The sequence below is a fragment of the Pelobates fuscus genome, chromosome 3 (genome assembly GCF_036172605.1).
Source record: "Pelobates fuscus isolate aPelFus1 chromosome 3, aPelFus1.pri, whole genome shotgun sequence".
NCBI classification, from domain to species: domain Eukaryota; kingdom Metazoa; phylum Chordata; class Amphibia; order Anura; family Pelobatidae; genus Pelobates; species Pelobates fuscus.
This window is the reverse complement of record NC_086319.1, coordinates 155,111,428-155,135,917: the sequence shown is the minus strand read 5'-3', so window position 1 is coordinate 155,135,917 and position 24,490 is coordinate 155,111,428. Positions and strand designations below refer to the sequence as shown.

The 24,490-nt window shown below is 37.2% G+C and overlaps 1 protein-coding gene across 1 annotated transcript in view; it reads right to left on the bottom strand.

Moving 5' to 3' along the window:
• AGBL3 (AGBL carboxypeptidase 3) overlaps positions 1-24,490 on the bottom strand; it is a 143,510-nt gene that overhangs the window by 43,218 nt on the left and 75,802 nt on the right. Inside the window, exons 10-15 of the mRNA XM_063447552.1 lie at positions 20,468-20,568; positions 17,564-17,655; positions 17,058-17,124; positions 15,183-15,272; positions 9,537-9,605; positions 5,986-6,099 (exon numbers count right to left, since the gene is read on the bottom strand). Of these exons, the coding sequence (XP_063303622.1) occupies positions 5,986-6,099; positions 9,537-9,605; positions 15,183-15,272; positions 17,058-17,124; positions 17,564-17,655; positions 20,468-20,568 (533 nt within the window). The remainder of the gene's footprint in view (positions 1-5,985; positions 6,100-9,536; positions 9,606-15,182; positions 15,273-17,057; positions 17,125-17,563; positions 17,656-20,467; positions 20,569-24,490) is intronic.

Below are 24,490 nucleotides of genomic sequence, written 5' to 3'. Positions count from 1 at the left end.
CTAGTACTTTCCCGCATGGATTATTGTAACCCTCTCCTAATTGGTCTTTCCAAAAGCCTTATTGCCCCGCTACAGTCTAATGAATGCTGCTGCCAAACTGATTTTCCTCTCTAGTCGGTCCTCTCACACCTCACCCCTCTGTCAGTCCTTACATTTGCTTCCTGTATCCTATAGGAGTCAATTCAAAGTGCTAACCCATAACTATAAAGCACTGAACAATTCTAGCCCCTCTTATATCTCTTCACAGATCCATAGGCATGCCCCTTCTCGGTCTCTCTGCTCTGCCCGCTGCTCACACGCATACGGCTAACTGACACTTGCAGGACTTCTCGCGGGCGGCTCCCTTCCTATGGAATAGCCTGCCTACCGCCATCAGACTCTTCTCTAGTCTTCAATCATTTGAGAAGTGCCTTAAAAGCCATCTATTTTGGAAAGCTTATGGTCTCCCATAGTAATCTCTACCTCACACACCTGTCTCTTGCTCTTTCCTAAAGGTCAGCACTTTACTCGCTTCTCCAGCTCTGCTTCACTCCCACCTTATTTGATTGCTATTTCCTGTCCTAATGTGTTTTATACCCCACCTCCTATAGACTGTAAGCTCGTTTGAACAGGGTCCTCTTCAACCTATCGTTCCTTTAAGTTTTCTTGTAATTGTCCTATTTATAGTTAAATCCCCCCTCTCATAATATTGTAACATGCTACGGAATCTGTTGGCGCTATATAAATGGCAATAATAATAATTAAAAAATCCTCTTGTAGAGGATTCCACATCCTTATTGTTCTTTCTGTATCAAACTACACACTGAGGAATCAGGCCCCAGATCTACATATCCATCAGTGGGGATTGTACCGCTGCAAGCTGCTAAACTCAGAGCTGGTCTTATAGCTCTCTCAAATGGGCAAAAAATTAGGTTCGGTCCGGCACTTCTGAAATTCAGGACTTCGGCAATTCCCTAACCCTACCCTTACTAGGGTTAGGGGTAGTGTTAGAGGAAGGTTGGGGTAAGGGTTAGAGGAGGTTGTGGTAAAGGTTAGGGCTAAGAGTAGGGTTAGATTCCTGTCATCATTCCCTTAATTTTCCCTCCCTCTCCTGTTTTGCCACTTTTTAGAAATCCGAAGCGCTTCGGCACCATCAAAATTCAGCACTTCGGAAGCATCCAAATGTTCGAATTGCCGAAATTTGTTTGAATGTAAATTTGGACCGAAACGAATTGCACATGTCTAGTGATATACCATATACATTATTGTTGTATATCCTGCACCTAGTTCCATCCGCTTTGCACCATCACTGGTTATTTTCTGCTTTAATTTCATATAATCCCGCCATTGGAAGTCTGGACGGTTACTAGTTGAGAACAAACTCCAGCAATTGTGGACTAATTGGAGATTATATTGGCGCAATTTGTATTTTGTACATATTGTTTTCTCTATATCTTTCAGTGAGGGGTTGAGCGTGACCCTTACTATTAGTGTTTGCTGCCCGCTATCATATATTTATACTCAGTTGACACTCTAGCGCTTATCCTATCTGTATATTTATTGTACATTTTTTTGCCAAGTTTGTTGTCTATAACAATTCCCAAATGTTTCTAGTTCATTGTTTACCCAATTCATTACTGATTAGGGGGTAGGGTGCTTGTGCATTCTTTGCCCCAAAGTGCATAACTTTGCATTATCTCCATTAAATTTCATATACCATTTCAGTGCAGGTCCACCAATCTATCTAAATCCATCTGCAGCTAAGTAATATTCTACTCACATTGTATTACTTACAGAGTTTTGTGTCATTTTCAAACAATGAAACCTAAATTTCAATGCCTATTTCTTGATAATTTATAAATAGGTTGAATAAATGTGGACCCAGAACAGAACCGTGAGAGAAACCACTTTTAACCAGCTGGAAAATGTACCATGAATGCCAACTATCTGTACTCTATCCTTAAGCCAATGTTCAACCCAAGAAAAAGACTTTCCATCTAGACCAGGGGTTCCCAATTAATTTTTCCCGTGGAATCATTTGACACACCATAACAATGGATACTGACTCCAAACCTTGGAAGGTGTCTTCATAGAGGGGGTGAGGGGAAGGCAGGCTGCCAGTTACGTGTCTGAGGGCCGTTGGCCGGAAGCTTTTCTCTGTATAGCATACAGAGCGAAAGAGCATAGATAGTGTGGCTGTCAGAGGAAGTATGCCTGCTACCACCATAAGTTCAATGAACAGTGCTGCATCATTTGTTGAGTCGGACCAGTACAGACACTGCTCCCTCAAGGAAGGCTGAGACATCTGCCAATGCATCTCTTCCTGAGTTGTGTTTCAAAGCTGTTTTATAAAGCAAACAAACGCCAAGGAATTCATGTTTAAAATTTAATAATGAGGCAAAAATGTGACAAAAAAAGCAAGTCTTATGGCTTGACTGGTGTGCAGATATGTGTTTAACAATGTATTGACTATCCACTGACTTCAGATGGAATGGGTTTCCAATCACTTTTTTCCCCACTATAACTTTTTTTTTTGGTTTAGATAGATAGATAGATAGATAAAGCTATATAGGTAGTCTAGAGGAGTTTGTCTGTCTCTTTATATTGTGTGTGTGTGTGTGTGTGTAAGTTCTAGTGTCTGAATGCTGTATTTGTGGTGTAACTTAGGTTGAGTACTTCTTGGGTAGGTATTGTGGGCATGTGTTGAGTGATGCAAATTGCATTACTAAGCTCTGGCATGCCCCAGTAAGGCCTATCATTACTAATTCTCATAGAGAATCACTGGAGCATGAAAATCAGTCTATCTGAAATAGAGAGCAGGGAAAAAGCAAAGGGGGGCAAATGACATGCAATCAGAGGAGGAACAGAAAAACTGATCAATGTAAAGTTTATAAAAGGTATTATTATTATTATTATTGCGATTTATATAGCGCCAACAGATTCCATAGCGCTTTACAATATTATTAGAGGGGGGATTTGACTATAAATAGGACAATTACAAGAAAACTCACACAAACGAAGGGTTGAAGAGGGCCCTGCTCAAATGAGCTTACAGTCTATAGGAGGTGGGGTATAAAACACATTAGGACAGGGAATAGAAGTCAAATTAGGTAGGAGTGGAGAAGAGCTGGAGGAGCGAGTAGAGTGCTGCCCTTTAGGAGAGAGCAAGAGTCTGATGGCGGTAGGCAGGCTATTCCATAGGACGGGAGCCGCCCGCGAAAAGTCCTGCAAGCGCGAGTTGGCCGTTTGGGTACGAGCAGCGGACAGAAGAAGGTCACGGGCAGAGCGGAGAGACCGAGAAGGGGCATACATATGAATCTGTGAGGAGATATAAGAGGGGCTAAGATTATTCAGTGCTTTATAGGTATGGGTTAGCACTTTGAATTGACTCCTACAGGATACAGGAAGCCAATGTAAGGACTGACAGAGGGGTGAGGTGTGAGAGGACCGATTAGAGAGGAAAATTAGTCTGGCGGCTGCATTCATTACAGACTGTAGCGGGGCAATACGGCTATTGGGAAGACCAATTAGGAGAGATTTACAATAGTCCGTGTGAGAGATTACTAGAGCATGGACAAGCTCTTTAGTAGCATTTTGTGTAAGAAAGGGGCGGATGCGGGCAATGTTTTTGAGGTGGAATTGGCATGATTTGACAACAGACCGGATATGAGGCTCAAAGGTGAGGCCAAAATCAAAAGTAACACCAAGACAACGTGCTTTCCTAGTTTGTTGCAAAATTGGAAGCGCTTCAGACTGGGTTTTTTGCCTTCTTTTGGATCAACAGCAAAAACATATGTGAGGAAGGCTGAACTTGATCGACGCAAGTCTCTTTTCAGCTATGTAACTATGTAACTTGTAAGGATGGGCTGATATGGGTACCACCAATCTGAAGGGAGAGCGAGAGAGGAGGATTAATATTAGGAGGAGGTACTTCTAAAGCTAATTTTAAACTATTTAGGGGAAAAGGCATTTAGTGACAGTATGTTTACTATTGGGGGGAGGGATGCAACACTCTCAGACATAAGCTGATCGCCTTCAACGTCATGCATGGTTTCACTAATATGTCACTACAAGCCTGTCTGTTAAACACAGTGTGGTTTATTGATGAAAGACTGACTTAAAAATAAGATTGCAAAATATAGTTTAGAACAGTCAAGCAGTAACTATAACTGGGTTGGAAGATTTTTTCCAAAAACAGCACTTTTCAAAATGTTTTTCCATTTAGACTTCAGTTCACTACATTTTTGCATTTAGTGGAGAACACCCAGTAAGGGAATTTAAAGAGGGAAGAGAAGCAGCAGGTTTTCGTCATAACAAGGGATTATTCAGTATGCATTGCTAACCCCCTATGCGCATTTGTACAACGACTCACAGGCATCATTCATGATAAAAGATGGCTAATGAAATGATGGAACCATTAATGCCAGTAATTTAGCATATTTTCCTGGCGGACTGCACTACTTGAATTATCATGACCGGTTTCAGAATACATTTTGTAAACTACCAAGCAAAGAAAATAGTAGGATGATGCAGAGCAGCCTTTGATAAACGTATCAAGTGCATATATTCCAGTAATTTCAAGATCAAATGGAATTTATAGTTAAAGTAATGTATTCATTTAGTTCATCTGGAATATGATAACGGCTTTAAAAAGGCTCCACTCAATTATTCAGCCAAAGATTATGGAAATTCACCATAAATATAGAATATTGACGTGTTTCTGCTATTTTCAAACTATTTGATAGAGTTACTTTATTCTCTTAAATTACTAACTTCAAAGTTTTTTTCTTTTCAAAGGCTATATTTAAACATCATAGCAGTATTTTTATATTTATCACATCATGAGGAAGCTGAAAGGCAAGCTCTGTGAATTCTTATAGCCAATGATATTCTCTGTCAGAATTTGAAGGGGTTCAGTCAACAAATTGAAAATAATGATGGTGAATTATCAAATGCTACAATCCTACCTGAACAGCAAAGTAGGACATCTTTTGATTGACACTGCTTTTTTACAACTTGTATATTCTGCCCAAATATTGAATGTTGGTTGTCAACTTACTATTCAAATTAACTATTAACTATTTAATTTAAACCCAACAATTTAACTCCTAAACTCCAGAGAATTGAGCACCGAGACTGCAGGGGCATGATCTATGCACCAAAACTACTTCATTAAGCTTAAGCTGTTTTGGGGACTATAGTATCCCTTTAATACTCTCCTTCATCCTTTGGATCACATACAGCTCAGGATTCCTGCTTTGATCCACTGGAAGTGGAGATATGATCATATTACTGATTATCCTTTAAGTGCAATTCTATATGCACTATATTTCTCTTATATTTATTTCATGCTTATGAAGACCTGCACTCAAGATTGAAACACTTTTAGGGGTGATAAGCTGACACATCTCCTGGCTCTGGTGAGTTTTCTCCCCCTTATCTTGCTTATCCTTCACCTATTATTACATATTACACTGTGTACAGTTTATCTTTTTAGGAACTCCAGATTGCTTCTATTATTGAAGATTGTATTCCATTTTATATCTTCACACTTCATAAGGTGTCACTTTGTTAATATCCTACACCTTGTATGTTTTATTTGTGTATATTGGCGTTTAGGGGTACACCATTCTGTAAGTTTTCCTTTTCTTGCACATAGCATAGATATTTTATATAGATTTCCCTTTAATGTGACTTTTGATAATTATATTCTAGATTGAGGCACTCGATAATGTGGACTAATTACCATCATTCTAAATAATGGAATGCTAGTATGTCTCAATTGCTTGCATTGATTGCGCTCAAGCAGAACTGGTTTACATTGCAAATTAAAAATGATAACAATTGGAAATTATTTAATTAGACTGACCTTCTGAGTTCAAGAATGGAAATATCTCTTCAAAAGCAAGAGACGTCTTTTATGGTTATTCGACTTAGTGTAATTATTAGTTTAATTCATGCAAGAAAAAACTAAGATAGAAAAATACATAATAAATTAACATTTACCTTTTTAGCATCTGAATCTTTGAAAAATTTCTTTTTAGGTGGCTTGGAGACAGTGTTCTGGAGACTGGACATCTTCTCTATGTTATCTGTCTTCTCTGGAAGGTTTATATGCTTCTAAAATACAATTTATTAAGTTTAATAATTTGGACAAGGACAACTGTCATTGATCCATCTGTGTTTGCCACATATCACAGTAAATTCTATGTATAATTTGTTACATGAACCAATGTATTAAGGGTTTGAAAGGGGGTATTTACATACCTTTATAGTATTATCCCTTCTGACAGACTATACATTAAAATGATATATGGCAGTTATTTACGAAATATTAAGTGCAGTATTAGTAATCGAGAAGCTCATATTGTTTTATTGTGAAACCATTTGTCAAACATTATCAGATAAAAAAAAAACGTGCACACACAAAGCTCAATATTTGAAACAAGACACAGGAAGACGCAAATACCAATCGTTTTTAAACAAGTCTACTTACTAAAATCTCTTAAATCAGGGAACACAAAGTACAAAGGAAGCTAACATCAGTATTCTCTTTCTCTTGATAACAAATGACAGCCAATGTTTGACAAATACAAGCAAAAGGCAACATAAAAATTACTTTCAAAGCAACAGGAAGACAAGGAGGACATAAGGAGGACATTTGTGATTCACAGTCACAGAATGATTAATGAAGATAGCCAAAGGATTTTGTTAAAAAACATAAACAAAAAACTATGTTAGATGTAACCAATACAGCTTGTCACCATACCCAAACTAACAAAGATCTAGACATCTAAATGTTTTTTTTATTCTGTATTTTGAATCTGATAGACCAAATCTATCTGAAGTTACTGTAAAAGTACTTTTGACACACAACGTTAGTCTCTTCCAGAATGGCCCAGCACATAGGACACTTTAGCATTCTTATAAATGGCTATATTAATAGTAAACAAACTATTTTAGCACTGTATCAAACTGCATCCAGTACCCTTTAAAAGGGGGCTATTAAACAGCACACAATAGTTTGACTAGCACAATATAAACGTCTACTAATGTATTGTCATTGTAAAATGGGCTACATAAACAGCACATATACTACCTCATCATAAGTTGGTTAACACAATTAATATATACCACTAATCCACATTAAAGGGAGCTGAACAGACAACAAATAGATTTTCTTAAATGTAAAAAAACAAAAGTGCACCACTAGAAGGGTAACTAAAAATACAATATAGTAAGAATAAAAAAAGCTACTGATTCAGAGAACATTCCCAGGAATTCCTCCTAATCCATAAACTAAAAAAAAATGGCAAAGCTAAATTTCTTTAAATACATTCCTTTAGCTAAAAGTGTTTAACCTCCTTCTTTAATATTGACAGTTTTAAAGTTGTATAGAAACCTAAGTCTTTCTCTATCCACATAAAACAAATTTGTAAGCGCAACTGCAACAATATATCAATAACTTTTAACAATATAACAATAATGTATCTGTTTAATTGTATGCATCTAGTGTCGATACAATATATTGATACAGTATTATTATATGGTTAACTGATATTGATATATTGTTGAAGTCGTGCTTACAATTTATTTTTGTGTGGACAAAGGGAAGGTTTAGATTTATATAAACTCAAACTCCTACAGAAGTTTTGATATTTTTTTTATTTTTTTTTTAGAAATAAAATATTATAAATAACACTTTTATTTAACAGAATATTAAAAAAATAACATTGCCATTTGTATTAGTTTACATAGATTTTCCTGACAAAGTCTGACTACTCCAATTCACAGACATGAAGCAATTAACAAGGCTATTTAGAAGACATATAGCAAACGTATGGATAGGATTTAGGTACTGATATGTGTTCTTAAATAAACTCACCAGTAGCCATATGCAGAACTGCAGATAAAAAAAAAAAAAAAAACTATTTGCCAACATCTATAAAGGAATTTAGAGCAGTCTTTGAAAAGGTCATTTACTTGCTAGCGCATTCCTGTAAAAGTAATTTTTTTAGCCCATCACGGCATTGAATAAATAATTAACATGGAATATATAAACCTGCAAAGTCTAGTTTCAAATATTGGAGAATGCATTCTCAAGCACTGCAAAATCTGCTGGCACAGTATAAAAATAATAAATATCAGCACTGCAATCATTTCCAATTATGCCAACACGGATACCCTCTTGTATTTAGGTATTGTGTTTTGAGACTCATAGTATGTTTGCTCTGGCCATGTGCTTGCGTTCGTTGTAGATCCACGTAACATTCTTTGTTGTGTGATTGTCTCTGCCTTCAACATTAACAAAACAAATTCACCATTCAAATATCCCATTCATTAAAAAATAAAAACATTATTAATTTGTCATACTGTAACAAAGAGTGTCACATAATTAGATATTCATTATTAAAAGATGATCACCACATATGTTAAAATTAAGACAGGCTTTCAGATACAATGTGTTGTAAAAAATCTAGAAAAATATGATTATCACATAAGCAGCAGAACAGTGGCCATAACTGACACTATGCAGAAATAAAGACTAATCACAATATACATGGCACTATGCAGTCAAGCTTGGCTATCACATATGCTGCCTTAAGAGAGAGGATATTTAAAAGCCATTATTTATTATCATGCCTTGGGTTGCCTGATGGTATATTCAGTTGACTGCATTTTTAAAAGGACCAACGCTTTTTTCCGGCTTTGTTTCTGTATTTAATGAATAGGTCAAGCATTTTTTTCCTGCAATGCCTACATCTCCTTCATTTCCCTCACAACCCTAGTCCAACTCTCGTTTCTACCTTACTGAGCGAGATTAAATAAATTGTTAAAGGAGAGGAGTTCACCAATGAAATCTTCTTGTTGGTTCCACTGATTTCCATGGTGACTGCCTCACTTTCAGTACTTTAGACTACTTTTAAGAATGGAACACACTGATAATTCCCCCTCCCCCCTTTGTATCTGTTCCCCTCGGAATCAGATGACTTCTCCCATTATTTACATCAAACATTATCTCAACTCTTGCTTTCCCCATTTCACATATAATCTTTTCAATTTGAAAGCCTCTGTGTAAAGCCAATGTCATGTAACATTTTGCATTTTATTAAAATACTTTGCTTTATTAATGAGGATCTATCATGGTTGTGATTAGGTTATATTAAATTTGGTCCAAAATTTATGTGTTACATTTGTTGTCAGATTTTTTATAGAACTTTTTGCCTCTTTAACTTAGTTTCTAAAATAGCACAGCAAAGAATTTGATGCATATATCAGTTAATATATCATGATCTCTATGATTTCTCACTCAAGTGCACACTTGCATTTCACAGTGAATTGGAGTCACAAACCCCAGTTAGCAGTGAACTGTGACAAGCTCTTGACCCATTGACTTCAGTGTGGTGCAATCTTGCACGTGCAGAGTGCTAAATCTTCCCTACATGACACTTGCATGTAAACTGTTCAATAATCTTCCTTATGTGTACGGGAACATTGTGAAATATCAATCAGTTAAACAGCAGATAATATCGCATTTTTGCATAATTGATCCTTACACTGATTGCTCTCATTCCTCGGTCCACAGTGAATAATTGATCTGTTTCCCCTGTGCTTTCATCTTCATCCTGGTTAACAAATATAACAAATGTTCTGTTTGCTAATAAGATTATTTCCATTAATGCAGCAAGATGTCCACATGTATTATAAGAAAGCTTCAGACCTCAAAATGATGTAATTAGTCTGAGAGCCTTATATTTGGATTCTGAACAGAAAATGCTTCTCTGCAATTATTCATTGACAAACAAACATACCAATGTCAATACCACTCACTTACTAATAGACCATGTGAATTCTTTCTAAAATGAATGCAAAATTAAAATGAGGAAATAGTTTCTTGCAATCGTGTGCATCGGAGATGTTTTCCATTAAAATGGCAAATGGCTGCAATTACAGCAAATAATTACACTCCAATCAAGTGTCCTATTTTAGAATGCAGAGCCCTTGTATGGTTTATTTATTTGTATAAGACCCAAGTTTCTTGTGTGCGTAAATCAGGGGTAGACCATTTCTTCCATTCTAAAGGATGCAGAATGCATCTCCCATAAAGCTTTTCTTGTCAAACAATGGTAGATGCAGTCTTCACGTAGTTTCCAATAAATGAAATGGAAGAATAAGTCCACTTTGAGGCTAATTGGGTGGGGACCTGTTCTTTTATAATTTTTAGTAGTTCATGTAACTCCTCTTTGATTACCTAGAGTCAAACCAGATGGGGTGATCACCCTAGTACTTTGGATCAATATGCAGTTGAACAGATAGCGGTTATGGGTATGATGCCATATTCATCCGCTTAATCCAGTTTACAAACATTTACAAACATTTAATCCACTATACAAATGTAATATCTGTCTATACAATTTTTACAGAACACATAAATAATATATCACATTTTATGATAAAATGAATCTGATATTGATTACACATATTTAAAAATATTAAATGTAATATTTTATTAATGGTGTAGGAAAGCTTTGATAACATATTGTAATTCATAATAATTTAAATAGCTTTTCTTTCAACATAACATTAGGTTCCACAGAATCTTTGACTTCATTAGACGCGACCAACATCACACACAGTGTGTGGGTACGTAGTGACAGGAGTTCATCACCTTACCAACTTATGGGCTTGCTGCTTACATCACAATTTTTGACCATGAGTTGATCACTGGATGGTGCATCTCACTCTCCTTTCTTTACCAGAAAGCTCTTTTTATGGAGTACCTTTAGCTGCTGTTTTACCACTGTCCACTAGATGACATTATAATTCCATTTGTCTGTCTCTTAGAGTAATACTTAATAATTTGGGTATTGATATCAGGGTTTTATAATTAAGTTAGTACTGCAACGATATACTTGTCTTCAACATTATCTAGGGCAAAATATTAAGTACTGTACTTAATATTTAAGGGGAACTGTCACGTCTCTGGCTTATTCCACCACTGAAAACCACCAATAACTTGCTTCACATTCCTTTAAAGTCATATTAATGATTCAGCAGTATAGGCACTGACAGGTAACACACTGCAATGTTTCATTCCTATTCTTCTCTGACAGGGAGCTAAGATGGAGGCGCAGATTTCTATTTATACATATTTGACAAATATAGAAATACATAAAGATAATATAAAAATCCTAGGAAGTTTTATAGCATTGGCAACATTTTTATTCTTATTTGTATAATAAATATGTATTCTTCTTTAACACTGCATAGACTTCACTTGTGCATTTGGGCCATTTGGCTGTTTGGCAAAAGTGCATATCTTTGAAGCTCCATGTGGACGTAATACCAAGGAAATGACAAGATGATGCCCAAACATGTTTGGATGTATCAGGATTAGTGGTTCCACATTTTCAAGCAGGATTGTTTCATACTACAGCATTTGAGGCAGATAGACTAGCAGGCAGGGATTGCCTGCTTTTACCCTTGCTGTGCCTGTGTGTGTGTTGGAGATAGGCTGTGTGATTCATCCTAATGTGTGTCTGCCTAGCTTCTGCCAGTGCCACTTAGTAGGAACATTAGTAGTAACATTAACCCCTTAAGGACACATGACGGAAATATTCCGTCATGATTCCCTTTTATTCCAGAAGTTGTGTCCTTTTAACATACAGATAGTCTGGGACATTGAATCTAGTGTGAGACTGGTTAGGTTCTTGTTGTGCCTTGCTCCTGCCAGTGCGTGCCACTTACATACACAAACCTTTATTTGGAGATACATATATTCTGTTTAATAATAGATTAATTGATCCCAGTGTGAAACTGGTTACTGTGCCTCGTCACTGCTACTTACATGAAGTTTAACCTACTGATTTAGAGCTAGACGGGTAATTTGTTTGTGGCTTTTAAAGAACATTTTGTGTTGAAGCCAATGTGTGCTGTGCAAGTACTGTGTGTTGTGTCAAAGACAATAACCTAACAGTACATACATATAAAACATCTATTTGGGGTGAATTAAGTTGTGTAACTTTACAAAATAAACATTTATATCCCAGTTTATTTGAATAATAAAACAAACCTACCAACATCAATGGTATGTTATGATCCCAAAAAATATTAAGGGGGGTAGGGGTTGTTGTGTTGAGGCAAATGTTTTGTGATTAGGGACAATTTGGGATTATTTTGAGGGCCTCCAAGTAGGGCAATTTGCAAAGAGCAAATTGTGCAGCAAGAAAGTGAGTAGTAGGCGTCTCACTAGTGCTATTATGCTGAACCTACATTTGCAAAGACATCACAAGTCTGTATTACTGAGGAAAGGATCAGAAAGAAAAAGTAGTAGGACAAGCAGGAAGTCCAATAGTACTGTATCTGATTCTGTGCAACCACCTACCACCAGTTATGTCTCCTAAACTACTATCAACCTTAGCAGTGGGAATGTTGTGCAGAGTCTCAGTCTTCATCTTCCAAGATACGTGCCTGCCATCCCATCATCTTATTATTGCCCAGCTAATCGTTGTAGTGGAAGCTTAATTTTCCATGATAGAAGGGGAGCCCTCTAAACAGCTGATATGTTGTTCCTTCATGATAAACTTTCAACAGGATCATAGTCCCATCAATGTACTGTTCCTGCATGGTAATATTGAAGGAACAGGTGGCTAAGGCTGTAGGTAGGTCATTGAGTGCATTTCACCACATATTTATGGAGTGGTCCTAGTGGGCAGCATGTCTTCCTCTCTTTGACAACATATTGGTGGCAGCTCATGGTATTAGGTATGGTGGTGGTAGTGGAGGAGGATCAACCTCAACAGTATGGCACCCTGGCAGTGGATCTGTAGGACAGGCTATGGATCCCTCCTGCTATATAGTGAAGTGATGGAAGAAAGCATCACATCAGCGAACATCTTGCCAACAATCAGAAAAATAATGAGAGATTGGTTGCAGGCAGGTACCCACCTGCAGAGTGGATTTGTGGTCAACAACAGAGCTAGTTGAAAGCCAACTGGCAACTCACCTCTCCCTTCAAAGTGGTTTTAAAATATATAAAAGTATTCTGGCAGTGAATAACAAAAATTACATGACTCCTGTTGCTGCTGCAGTGCCCCCCCCCCCTTTTTTTTAAATGCCTATCACTGTAGTCATTTGGTTGTGCCCTGCCTGGCTGAGTCTTGTGATGTGACTATACCTGCAACCAGAACAGGCACAGTTGGGAGAAGCTAGTGATCACGCTCTGAAGGATGGTCTCTTATGCTATAGACTGGATGTATGGGAAAGCTTTGTTTTTCTCAGGGTGGAACGGTAAGTGGTTCATCAATTGCCCAGTTCCCATTGACTTTTGCCTTTAATTTTTTTAAATATTTCCCTGGTTGAGCTTTGTGGTGTAGCTATGCCTGGTACCTCTGCAGATGCAGTTGGGAGAAAGGAGAAACAAGTTTCTTTCAACACTGAAGGACGTTCACTTATTTTCCTCAGGAAAACGTGAGTGGGGATGGCTGACTGACGACCCTCTAACGTCTCCCAACCTCAGAATAAAGCTTTCCCAAACATCCATGCTGTAGCATTAGTGTTTGTCCTTTAGTGTGGAAAAAAGTAGTGTCCTATCATCAGCTTCTCCCAACTGTGTCTGCGGAGAAAGGAAGACTCCACCAAGCAAAGCGAAACTGATAAAGGTTTTTACTTAGCAGTTTGTTTTCTTAAAAGGGTTAGCAGCAGCAGGACTCATTTAAATTGAAAGAAGGGGATTTAAAAAAATTAAATGAAAAAGTGACAATAATGACCAACAAACTAATTTCACCCAAAATCTCCTTTTTGTTCAACTACGGCCTTGTTGGATAAGATTTTCAAATAGTTACAAAACATCTAATATTTTTGAATAAACTTTTAAAATTATTTTACATTATGAAAAATGTTAGAATTTTGCAATATTTTGTTTTCTTTTTTGTGTGTGTATTATATATCTTTTTGAAATATTAATATCTTTAAAAATAATTTTAAATGTTTGTCCAACAATATTAAAAAAAGAGACCTAAATGACCCATGTTTTTTGTGTGGGAAAGCCTTGTTCTTATGGACGTCCCAAACAAAAAAAGCTAAAGAAGAAGAAAAAAAATAATAACATCTATTTTAAATGCTCACGATTCAATACCTAAAGGCTGCCTAACCGTGGTATGCAAATGACAAACTATATTGTGGATAAAAGTCTCTAGAAAGAGGAGATTGATATTTAAATATAAATGTGGATGCTGAGAGAAGACACAGAAATCAGAATACAAATTGAATTATGATTAGTTGATTTGTGCCATGCACATACCTTTTAATCGGAAAACAATTGAATGTATACATTGTACTAGTTAAATGGTTAATATGTATACATAGGTATAAAACGACCACCATACCTTCTTTTTCTATTCATTTGTCATTTGTCTTGTAGATGGGGACGAAATTACTTACAAAATACAATGCTTTGGACTTATACAAGATTGTTTCCAAAAATACATGTACAAATGGTAAACAGTAGGTAAGCAAATTGAATTACAGTAGAGTTGAAAAATAAATCCCAACAACATATTGACCTTGGGCTCACCTAGGAGGTTAAACGTTGAGATCAGAGATGTATTTTCTTAATGCAGTTAAAGCATGAAGTCAACTGAGAAGAGGTAAAAGTAGAGTAAAAAAATTACACAGAAGAGAAAGAGGTTGACTTATATGTAATTAGTAAGTAATAGCTCTTCACTTTTTGAACAGTGGCAATTGCATAATTTTTTTTACTCTACTTTTACCTCTTCTCAGTTGACTTCATGCTTTAACTGCATTAAAAAATACATCTCTGATCTCAACGTTTAACCTCCTAGGTTGTTGTTAGGATTTATTTTTCAACTCTACTGTAATTCATTTTGCTTACCTGCTGTTTACCATTTGTACATGTATTTTTGGAAACAATCAATGCTTCTTTTTAAACTCATCAGCTTTCAGTCCTCAAATCCACCTTCTATGATTACATGATGTTATTATCAATACATTTGTCTACATTTCTGCCACACTATGATTGTTGCATTAGTTGCATGGATGGACATGCATTGGTTTCTACAATGTTTTTACTTTGTAAAAAATGTGTGAAAAATAAATTTAAATTGTACCTCTTTAACATGCTCTGCCATTTAGACCTCTTTATTACTATATACTTAATACATATCAACTATGACCATCCTTACCAGCACATAATGATTTCTGTTCATCCCCCAATTCTTGCTAAGAGTATTCCTCTCTTTTCTTGATTTCATCAGCTTCTTCCTGGGCCTCACCTACAAAAACACAAGGAATTCTTATTTCCTATGAGTATGGTAAAAATAAAAAATAAATTATATATATATATATTTATTCTACAACAGAAGTGCATACACTGCTTACCAGGCTGCCAGATGCCATTACATAAATTACATAAATTAGCACCAGTACAACTTATTGTAGTGGTTATGGTGCAAGGAGTCTTTGGGTGCAACCCCTTGTTTTTTTGTCAACTGCATTATGTCACTTGCATATAGAATAGGTTGAAGTTACTCTTCTACAGTATCCAATCTGGTTGGCAATGATAGACTGTGAGTACTGGTTAATCCACACCCAATGCTATCATGCCCCAGTGCACAAAGTCTGGCTTTGTTGCCCATGGTTGGACACCTTTGGATTGATACACCCTAACTCTTCTAATTTATCTGAGCTACTGTAGCCAGAGACAGCCACTCCAAAATGATTTAACACAAATAAGGAAGTGGCACTCAAAACTCATAACAACATGAACACTGCACAGGTTGTAGTGGTTATGATGCTTATTACATATATATTCATGCTTTTATAAAAATACATTGTAATAAGAAAACAGAGGGCAGTCTCTATTACTTATTTTTTCAAGTACATCTCTGATCAAAGTATTTTTTAAAAGCACCTTCAATATTCATGACATGTGGTTGGTAATCCAATGTTTATTAGAATTTCAAGGGCATAAACAATGTTTCACATGGGACACCTAACTTAATAATATGGGGTGATGATTACTATGTTGTCTTATGGGTCCCATCAATGGATCAGTACAGACACTAAAGCACCATACTAAGCATGCTTGGATGATTATGGCTACATAGAAATATATACCCTGGACAGGTCATGGACACAGGGACGTTTAAGAATACATTTTTTGAGACGGACTACAAAATTGATAAAAGGAATGGAGCATTTTAGTTATGAGGAAAGGTTAAAAAATGTAAATCTCTTTAGTTTGGAAAACGGCGCCTCAGAGGGGGATATGATAACATTATACAAATATATTCGGGGCCAGTACAAACCATTATCTCGAAATCTATTCATTAACCCGGCTATACATAGGACACGAGGTCATGCATTTAGGCTGGAAGAAAGATGATTTAGTAAGGCAAAGAAAGGGTTTTTTTTACAGTAAGAACTATAAGAGATGGTTTTATCAGAGTCCATATAGATGTTTTAATAACAATTGTTGCAAAAACATAACATACAGGGATATCATTTCTAATTAGTGTGGTAATAGTTGTTGATTCTAAGGAGATATCGAACTGCCATTTTGGAGTCAAGAAGACATTTTTTCCTAGTTGTTGCAAAATTGGAAGTGCTTCAGACTGGGTTTTTTGCCTTCTTTTGGATCAACAGCAAAAAACATATGTGAGGAAGGCTGAACTTGATGGGTGCAAGTCTCTTCATCTAGATATGTAATACATGGGAAACCTTGCAAAATAGCATCAAGACAAGCCTTTGCTAATTCACAATCACAGTGAAATGTTATTTCACACACATACATCACAATGTATAAATATATAAGATAAATAAATCCTCCAGTCAAGCAGAACATTCAGTAAAACAAGATGACTGTGCTTTGGGCTAATGGTGACCCTGAATCATTTAATTTATTACCACCTATGAAGCAGGCATAGTTGGTTAAAAATATGCAATCATTGATTAGGTTTATTGATGATGAGTATGAGCAGAATGTATTTAGGGGTCTAATTCAGAAAATGTGGCTTCATCATGTCTTTGTAATAATCCTTATCAACTCAAATATGTACCTTAGCAGCCAGCTCCATCAGGTGGGCAGGGGGTCCATTGGAATCTGAGCTATCTGATCCTCCGCTGCTGGAAATCAAAGAACATTAAGGTAAGTTAATTGCAGTTCTAGTTGTAATGAAAGCAGCTGTTTTGTGATCAAAAATAAATGTTTAAAATAAGCTGGGTGCTTTAATACACACCACTATTGCTTTGTGAGAGAGGAACCACCAAAAATGTGTAAGGTAGTAAATGTCTTTATTTAACATTACATATATCTATAGATACATACATATACATTGTGAGACAGCAAAGGGAAAAATACCAGTGAAGATTTATACTAAACTGGTGTGATTTGAGATGTAATAATGTGGTAGACGGAGGTTTAGTGCTTATTTTAGGAGCAGTTATATGATATTCACAGCATGAGGCTAGCAGGCTGCCAATCCATTTAACATGTATTACTATGCTTAATTGTATTGGATAAGAAGAATATGATTGAAAAAAGGCTCCAAAGCAAATAGCTCACCTAGAATCTGACAGAACACTTCCAAAAAACGAGTCCAAAGGTAGTTTGTCCTTTTTGCAATGCACCGTCTGTTTTACCATCACCTCCAGTTCCTTGAGACAAACGTAAAACTAAAAACATAACATGAATAATAATAATAATAATAATTGAAAGGACCTATCCATCTGACCCAGAGGACCCTAAAAAAAAAATTCCTGCTTAACTCAAAATCTCAGGAGTGAGTGGCATTTAGCTTTTGCAATTTTTCACCTAATTCAGCTCAAGTCCTATTTCTTTTAAATGTACCTTTGCCTACACCACCAAAATGTCCACTTCTTCCTCATCTTAATCCCCATAAAAAAATGATAGGGAAAGACATCCTATAAGGGAATATAGGCCCCACATATGTCCAGTTCTGCTGCAGAGTGATACAGTTCCTCGTTGATACAAGTTAATAAATTATATGTTTGCATTCCATAATGCACCTTTCATATGTTCAATATGAGAATTCAGCTTTATTTCACAGGGCCTTCTTAACTGTTTTCCTTGGTACTGTTGCCAAGCAAAGAAAAGTTGTGCAGCTGACACTGTGAGCTAGAATGTCATTAATAATTAACCCTAACCTAAATCAGATGAACCTATAACAAAACCATATTTCCCTGGGGCCAGATATACTCTGAAAAAGACTTTGAAAGAAAAACAGTCAAGAAATCCCAAGACATTTCTACTGTTCCAGTAATGTTTGAGTTTATATTACAAGCTTTAGACCAGGCTTCCCCAAACTCTCCAGATGTTGCTGAACTACAACTCCCATGATTCTATGAATATAATAGATAGGCTGAGAATCATGGGAGTTGTAGTTCAGCAACATCTGGAGGGTCGGAGTATGGGAAAGCCTAATTTAGACAGTCTCATTTTACCAATGTCAAATCTAGATATAAAATGGCCAATGCTATGAATGTTTGTTATCTCTGCCTTAAAGCATATTAGTGAACACTCAAGTTAGTGATGGCACCCCAAGGTTTTTGTAAATTAATTTTCGCATAATACCCAGCTAACCATTCATGCTAGTCAAAACAAAAGTAAATGGTCTAGGTCCCTGGTTATCAAAACTAGGTATGTGCTCTCCAAGGGGTATGTGTATCACGGGCAAAGGGTTCAGGCATGGACTCTGTGATCACTGTGTCTATAGGGGTATCAGCTACATCTCGCTTACGAGGCTCAAAGAAGTCAATATGATCGTCCGGGGTTGCTGTATCTCTCATGCAAAGAGAACTTGCCAACATTTCAGTTCTGAACTGCCTTTATTGGTGGGATCAGTCTGATATGCAAATGGTACAGGTACTCTCTGTAATAGCACAAGTGAGCAAAAAAAATTTTGAGACCAGAGCGGGAACTATCCACAGGGCAAGCTACTAAGTTTCTCTAAGCTTTTGCCCTTTCTCAGTTTTCTCATATTCTCTATTTTTGTTGCAGTGCATTTGCTTTGGCTCTCAATAAGCTAAAAGGGTAATCCAGATGCGGTCCCTATGCTTACTGTGCTTAGAGGGGTATTAGCTACACCTTGCTGATGAGGCACAAAAAAGGCCAAAACGATCATCTGTGGTAGTTGTATTTATCAAGCTTTTGCCCATTCTCAGAGTTATTATATTCTCTGTTTTGATGCAATACATGGAGTGCAGTCTCATAAATGTAGTAGATATGAAATCTTACAAACACACAGAGCCTCCCAAAATGCACACAAACAGCTCAAACTAAAACATAGCAGCCTTCTCACAAACATAAGCACCAAACAAATCCCTTATTCTCACTGTATTTTGACATCCATATTTTAATTGTACTCATATCAAGCTTCCAGCAACACAATAATAACAGTTGTATATATTGGTGACACAGTAAGACTCATATTGGAGCCTTTGTCAAGCCTAGCATACAGTAATCAGCAGGGCTGCCATTGAGGTGACAAGCGTGATGGTTGTCATAGGTCTGGCAGTCCTAGGGCCCCCCACATACCCAATATGTACACATATATACCGATTATCTGAGTGTATGTGTGTGTAACTATGTGTCAGTATGTGTATCTTGTTTGTAACTGTGTGTCTGTATATTTGCATGTATGTCAGTGTGTGTGCATGTATGTGTATCAGTGTGTGTGGCAGTCGCAATACACAACTGCATGTCTGCAATCAAACTCCAACATTCACATGTGGGCACGGTGTGCAGATTCATGGGTGGGCCCTATGGGCAGACTCTGGGGGCCCATGCCTTGCGCTTTGTCTGTGGCCTCAAAATTCCTAATGGCAGTACTGGCAATCAGTGCTGTGTAAAACAGTTACGTTTTCTGAACATTAATCTCCAGTGAGAACTAAAATTTTACTCTTGTACCAATAAAGCTGCATACAAAGGTAATTGGTGTGCTTGGTTCTGTATGTGCTTGCGCTACTGTAAAAAGCCACTACCCATCACTCTGGGTCAGTCTGAAACTTTCTGGCATTTATGGGAGTTGCAATATGACCACAGAATGATGGTCATGTTGTCTGCAATTTGTAAACCAAGTCTAGAGCTTTGATGTACAAAATGAGGGTACCTACTTGTCACAGAATTTTTTAGTATTTTTTCTTGCAGTTGGAGAGTTTGGCTGCTCCAATCCATTGGCATTTTTGTCCTTTTACTATATAACACGTGTCTTCTATTTTTTGTTTATACTACCAATGAGACAAACCTGATCTGGATAGTGAACAAATCAATAAAGAGCCGCAAATAAAGAGTTTTAAGTAAAGGAGATTTTATTCCAAAAAAAGTGGGAGCTTTGTTTGCTTGCTGTTGGTGGCTATTGCAAAGAGGCCCCGTGGGAACACACCTAGTTCAACTAGTAGCTGATCCCTCTCAACTATTTCTTGATCTGCAGAGTCAGACTGTCCTTACCTTACTTTTGTCTGGATCACAATAATCCAAGAGTGTGTCGCAGAAGTGATATCCTAGGGACTGCAAATCTTTTGTGCTGAAATGGGTTCCGCGTCTGTTACCTTTAATTAAAAATGCAATTTGAGATACGTGACACCCAATTTAATTTCCATTAAAAAAAACAGCTTCTCTGATACAAGTACAGAGAGAATAGTTTAATTTGCCAACATTTTTCTGTTTTCCTTAAGGTCTATAAAATCTGCTTTTGAAAAATGTTAAATGTCACACAATGTTTAATCTGCAGATGAGTATTTCGGTTAATGGAGCTTACAGGATATAAGAGAATGGAGATCGGGAGATGATAAACCCTACAGACACCTCCAGGGATTCATCAGAGTACAGAAGAGAAGCCAATTTCAAGATAAACTACCCTGTTTTGTAACTGCAAGACAGCATGCTAATGAAGTACTATATTAAAGGAGCCATTGGGAAATATCACGTGATGGAACCTCTTGATTACAGTACGACACTGCTTGTATTGCTCTGTAGAGGATTTATCCAGCTGCGGGAATTCTATTACAGACAGGAACAATACACCTTCCACAAGGATGGCTAAGATCGTTTCATGTTTTAATATGTGTAACGTTCCGGAACATGTTGGCACCATATCAATAAATAACAATGTTGATGTTAATAAACAATGTTTTATGGACCCATGAGTTTCTTCATTAGAGGACAACCAAAATACAATATGTAGGACAAAATAACCCTGTGAGAACAATTTACTAAACCGGTTGTCAAATCACTTTTTCTTAGTTAAATGCAAAACTGGCATAAGACCATACCCCTAGCCATGTTAAGATTTTCTGGGTCTGCATGGGGTGGGGGTGGAAAGTCACAATTCTTGGCATGAACCAAGTGACCCTTTCCCACCCTTAGAATGGAATAACATTGCACAGGGGTTCAAATGATCTTTTTGTAGGCAGGTGGACAGGGGTTCATTTAAAGCAGGGGTGGGGAACCTTAGGCCCTCCAGATGTTTTGGACTACATCTCTCATAAAGCTCTTACAGCCATAATGCTGGAAAAGCATCAAGGGAGATGTAGTCCAAAACATCTGGAGGGCCGACGCTTCCCCACCCCTGACTTAAAGGATAACTCCACACCAATAATGGGCTTTGTGGGTGATGAGTATCCCATAATAATGAGATTATTAAAATGCCGATTTGTATTTGAAATCGGCTCTTTGATAAATAATTAATGAAACATCTGCGGAAGTGGCAGACGCACTCTACTTAATTGATCAAATCAGATCACTATGTAAATCAAATCAGTATGCTGCCCATACATACACAGTTGTGTGTACACGGAGGAGACCTTCCGAGGCTTTTCAATGAGAAGCCTCTGATAGGCTGTTCCGGGGGAAAAGGGGATGGCTTGCAAAGGCTGCAGTTTATAAGAACTGAAGTTTTTGCAAACTGTTTTAAGATATGCCCCCAATGAAAAACTGTGTTTTTTGACAGTCGACCCTGGTTCAGTCCCTCACCACCCCAATACAGTTTGCCATTGTCTGGATATAGACCTCCCAGGATTTCTGAAGTCACACTTTGGCTTTGGAATGTCAGATCTTGGACACTCTGTGTCTCGTCCTGTCTTCTATGACTGTCATTGGACAACTGTATCAAGAGGAGGTGTCAGACCTTTTTAAAGTTGTTGTTGCTTTCCAAATATGTGTATCTATAGGTTCATGATGTTGTCGAACACATTACCTGGCATTGGGTCAGATTGAGTACATGGGGTTAAATTGACAGAGCCACACAAGCAAGTGGGTATAGTTAAAATCCAAGAATAGTGTAAAACATCTCCATTTAACCTATCTAGCCACCACTGGTTTAATATAGATTTGTATGCCATGGAGTGGGTTTAATAAAATAGTAGACCGTTTATTAAGCAGGAGTTGTGTAATTCCAAAGTAGCCATTCCCCATACACACATTAAAAACTCTGGCTGTTGTGCCTCTCCCAATAATAACAGGACGAGGGGAAGTTAAGCCTGAATGACACCCATCTTATTCACATAGGGCGTGGCCAGGGGGTTCCCAAGACTCCTTGACATATTGAATGCAAATACATGCTACCAAAGTCCTAACAGGTCCACCAATAAAGGATTTAATGTTTAATTATGCAGTAAAGATTACCCATCTGCACTGTAAATATAAGACAGTGGAGGAATCTACTCTAGCTTTTAAAATCATTATCCCAATGGTTGTAAATAAAATGAGTGAGGTCACACTGATGGCACAGGGGCTGGGCACATCATCCAGCTGGCCCTCTTCTTCTTTGTGTTCTATATTTATTTATTTATAAAATATTTTACCAGGATGGATACATTGAAATTTCTCTCATTTTCAAGTATGTCCTGGGTCTTTGTCCACAAAACATTGCATTGTTACAATAGGATACAATATTACAAAAATAAAATATACAAACTAGTAAATACACACATACATACATTTAATACATAACAGGTAACAAATATATTCAACCATGACAGGTGCATTCTGTGCTGAGGTATATTGCCATAGATCTCTTAAAGGGTTTTAGATTGAATTAAGATTTGACTGAGGTTATTCCATAGTTAAGGTGCTCTGTAGGAAAAGGAGGAACGAGCCACTTTATTTTTGTATTGCGGTATGCTAAATATCGTGCTAGTACTGGATCGGAGGTTTTAAGAGGTGGGAACAGCTGGGGAGAGCTTTCTACTCAGGTGGGATGGGAGCTTCCCAGAAATGCTCTTATTCACAAGACTGGAAAGATGAAGAGTGCATCGGGATTCTAGCGACAGTCAGTTTAGCATGTCACAGTGGTTGGGTAAAGTAATTACATTCTAGTACAAAGCGGCAGAATGAATTATATAACGTATTACGTTTATTAAGGTGGGTTTGCAGTGCGGGTGCATACACTACATCCCCATAATCAATGACCGGCATTAGCATTTGTTGCACTGCTTCCTTACTTTAGGGCTTAGGCAGAATTTGTTTCTGTACAGGGCATCTAGTTTTGGGTAAAGTTTTGAAGATATTTTTTCAACGTGAAGGTGAAAAGGTAGATTGGGATCTAGCAACATACCTAGATATTTAAAAGAGCAGACTGCTGTCAGTGTGCTATTTGAATTTGTTCTGATACACAACTGTTGATTTTGTAGTTTACATAATTTAGATACAATTCCAAAGATCATTGTAAGCGGTAGCTTGGGTTTACTAGCGTAGATTACAGTGTCGTCTGCATACATATGTACAGTTGAGGATTTGCATACATTAGGCAGATCATTTATAAATAATGTGAATAGCAGGGGGCCGAGTATGGAGCCTTGGGGAACACCACACGTGACTGGAAGAGGGAGGGAAGCGCTATCAGAAATGGCCACATATTGCAACTGGTCTGAAACATACGATAAAAACCAAGTTAGCGGACGATCACAAATGCCTGAGTTTTTAAGTTTTTGCAAAAGAATGCCATGGTCTACTGTGTCAAAGGCCTTGATTTGGACAAAAGCCTGATTGATCAGGGGTCAGATAATTTGAGCGTTGATAATATTTACATAGTTGCGTGTGGACGCATTTTTCCAAGATTTTTGACAATACAGGGAGCAATGATATCGGGCGATAGTTAGATATCAAAGTATTGTCACCACTTTTAGGGATAGGTACAACTTTTGCAGTCTTGCAAAGTTTGGGTGTGTATCCTGACACCAGGGATATCAATCAATATGCAGCACAAGGCAAACCATGCAAATAACGCTCAATGGATTTCTCTATAGGCTTCAAAGTGCAAACTGGAATGTATAATATATATATATATATATATATATATATATACATTGTAGTAGCTTGCACTCCAAGAAGACTTTTGTAGTGCCCGGTGTGCTGGTTGTGGCAAAGGTAGATATGGGTGTAGAAACAATCGCACTCCTGGGACTTGGTTGAAGTAGTAAAATTTAGCTTTTAATTATTCCATATAAAATCTCAACGTTTTAGCTCCAACAT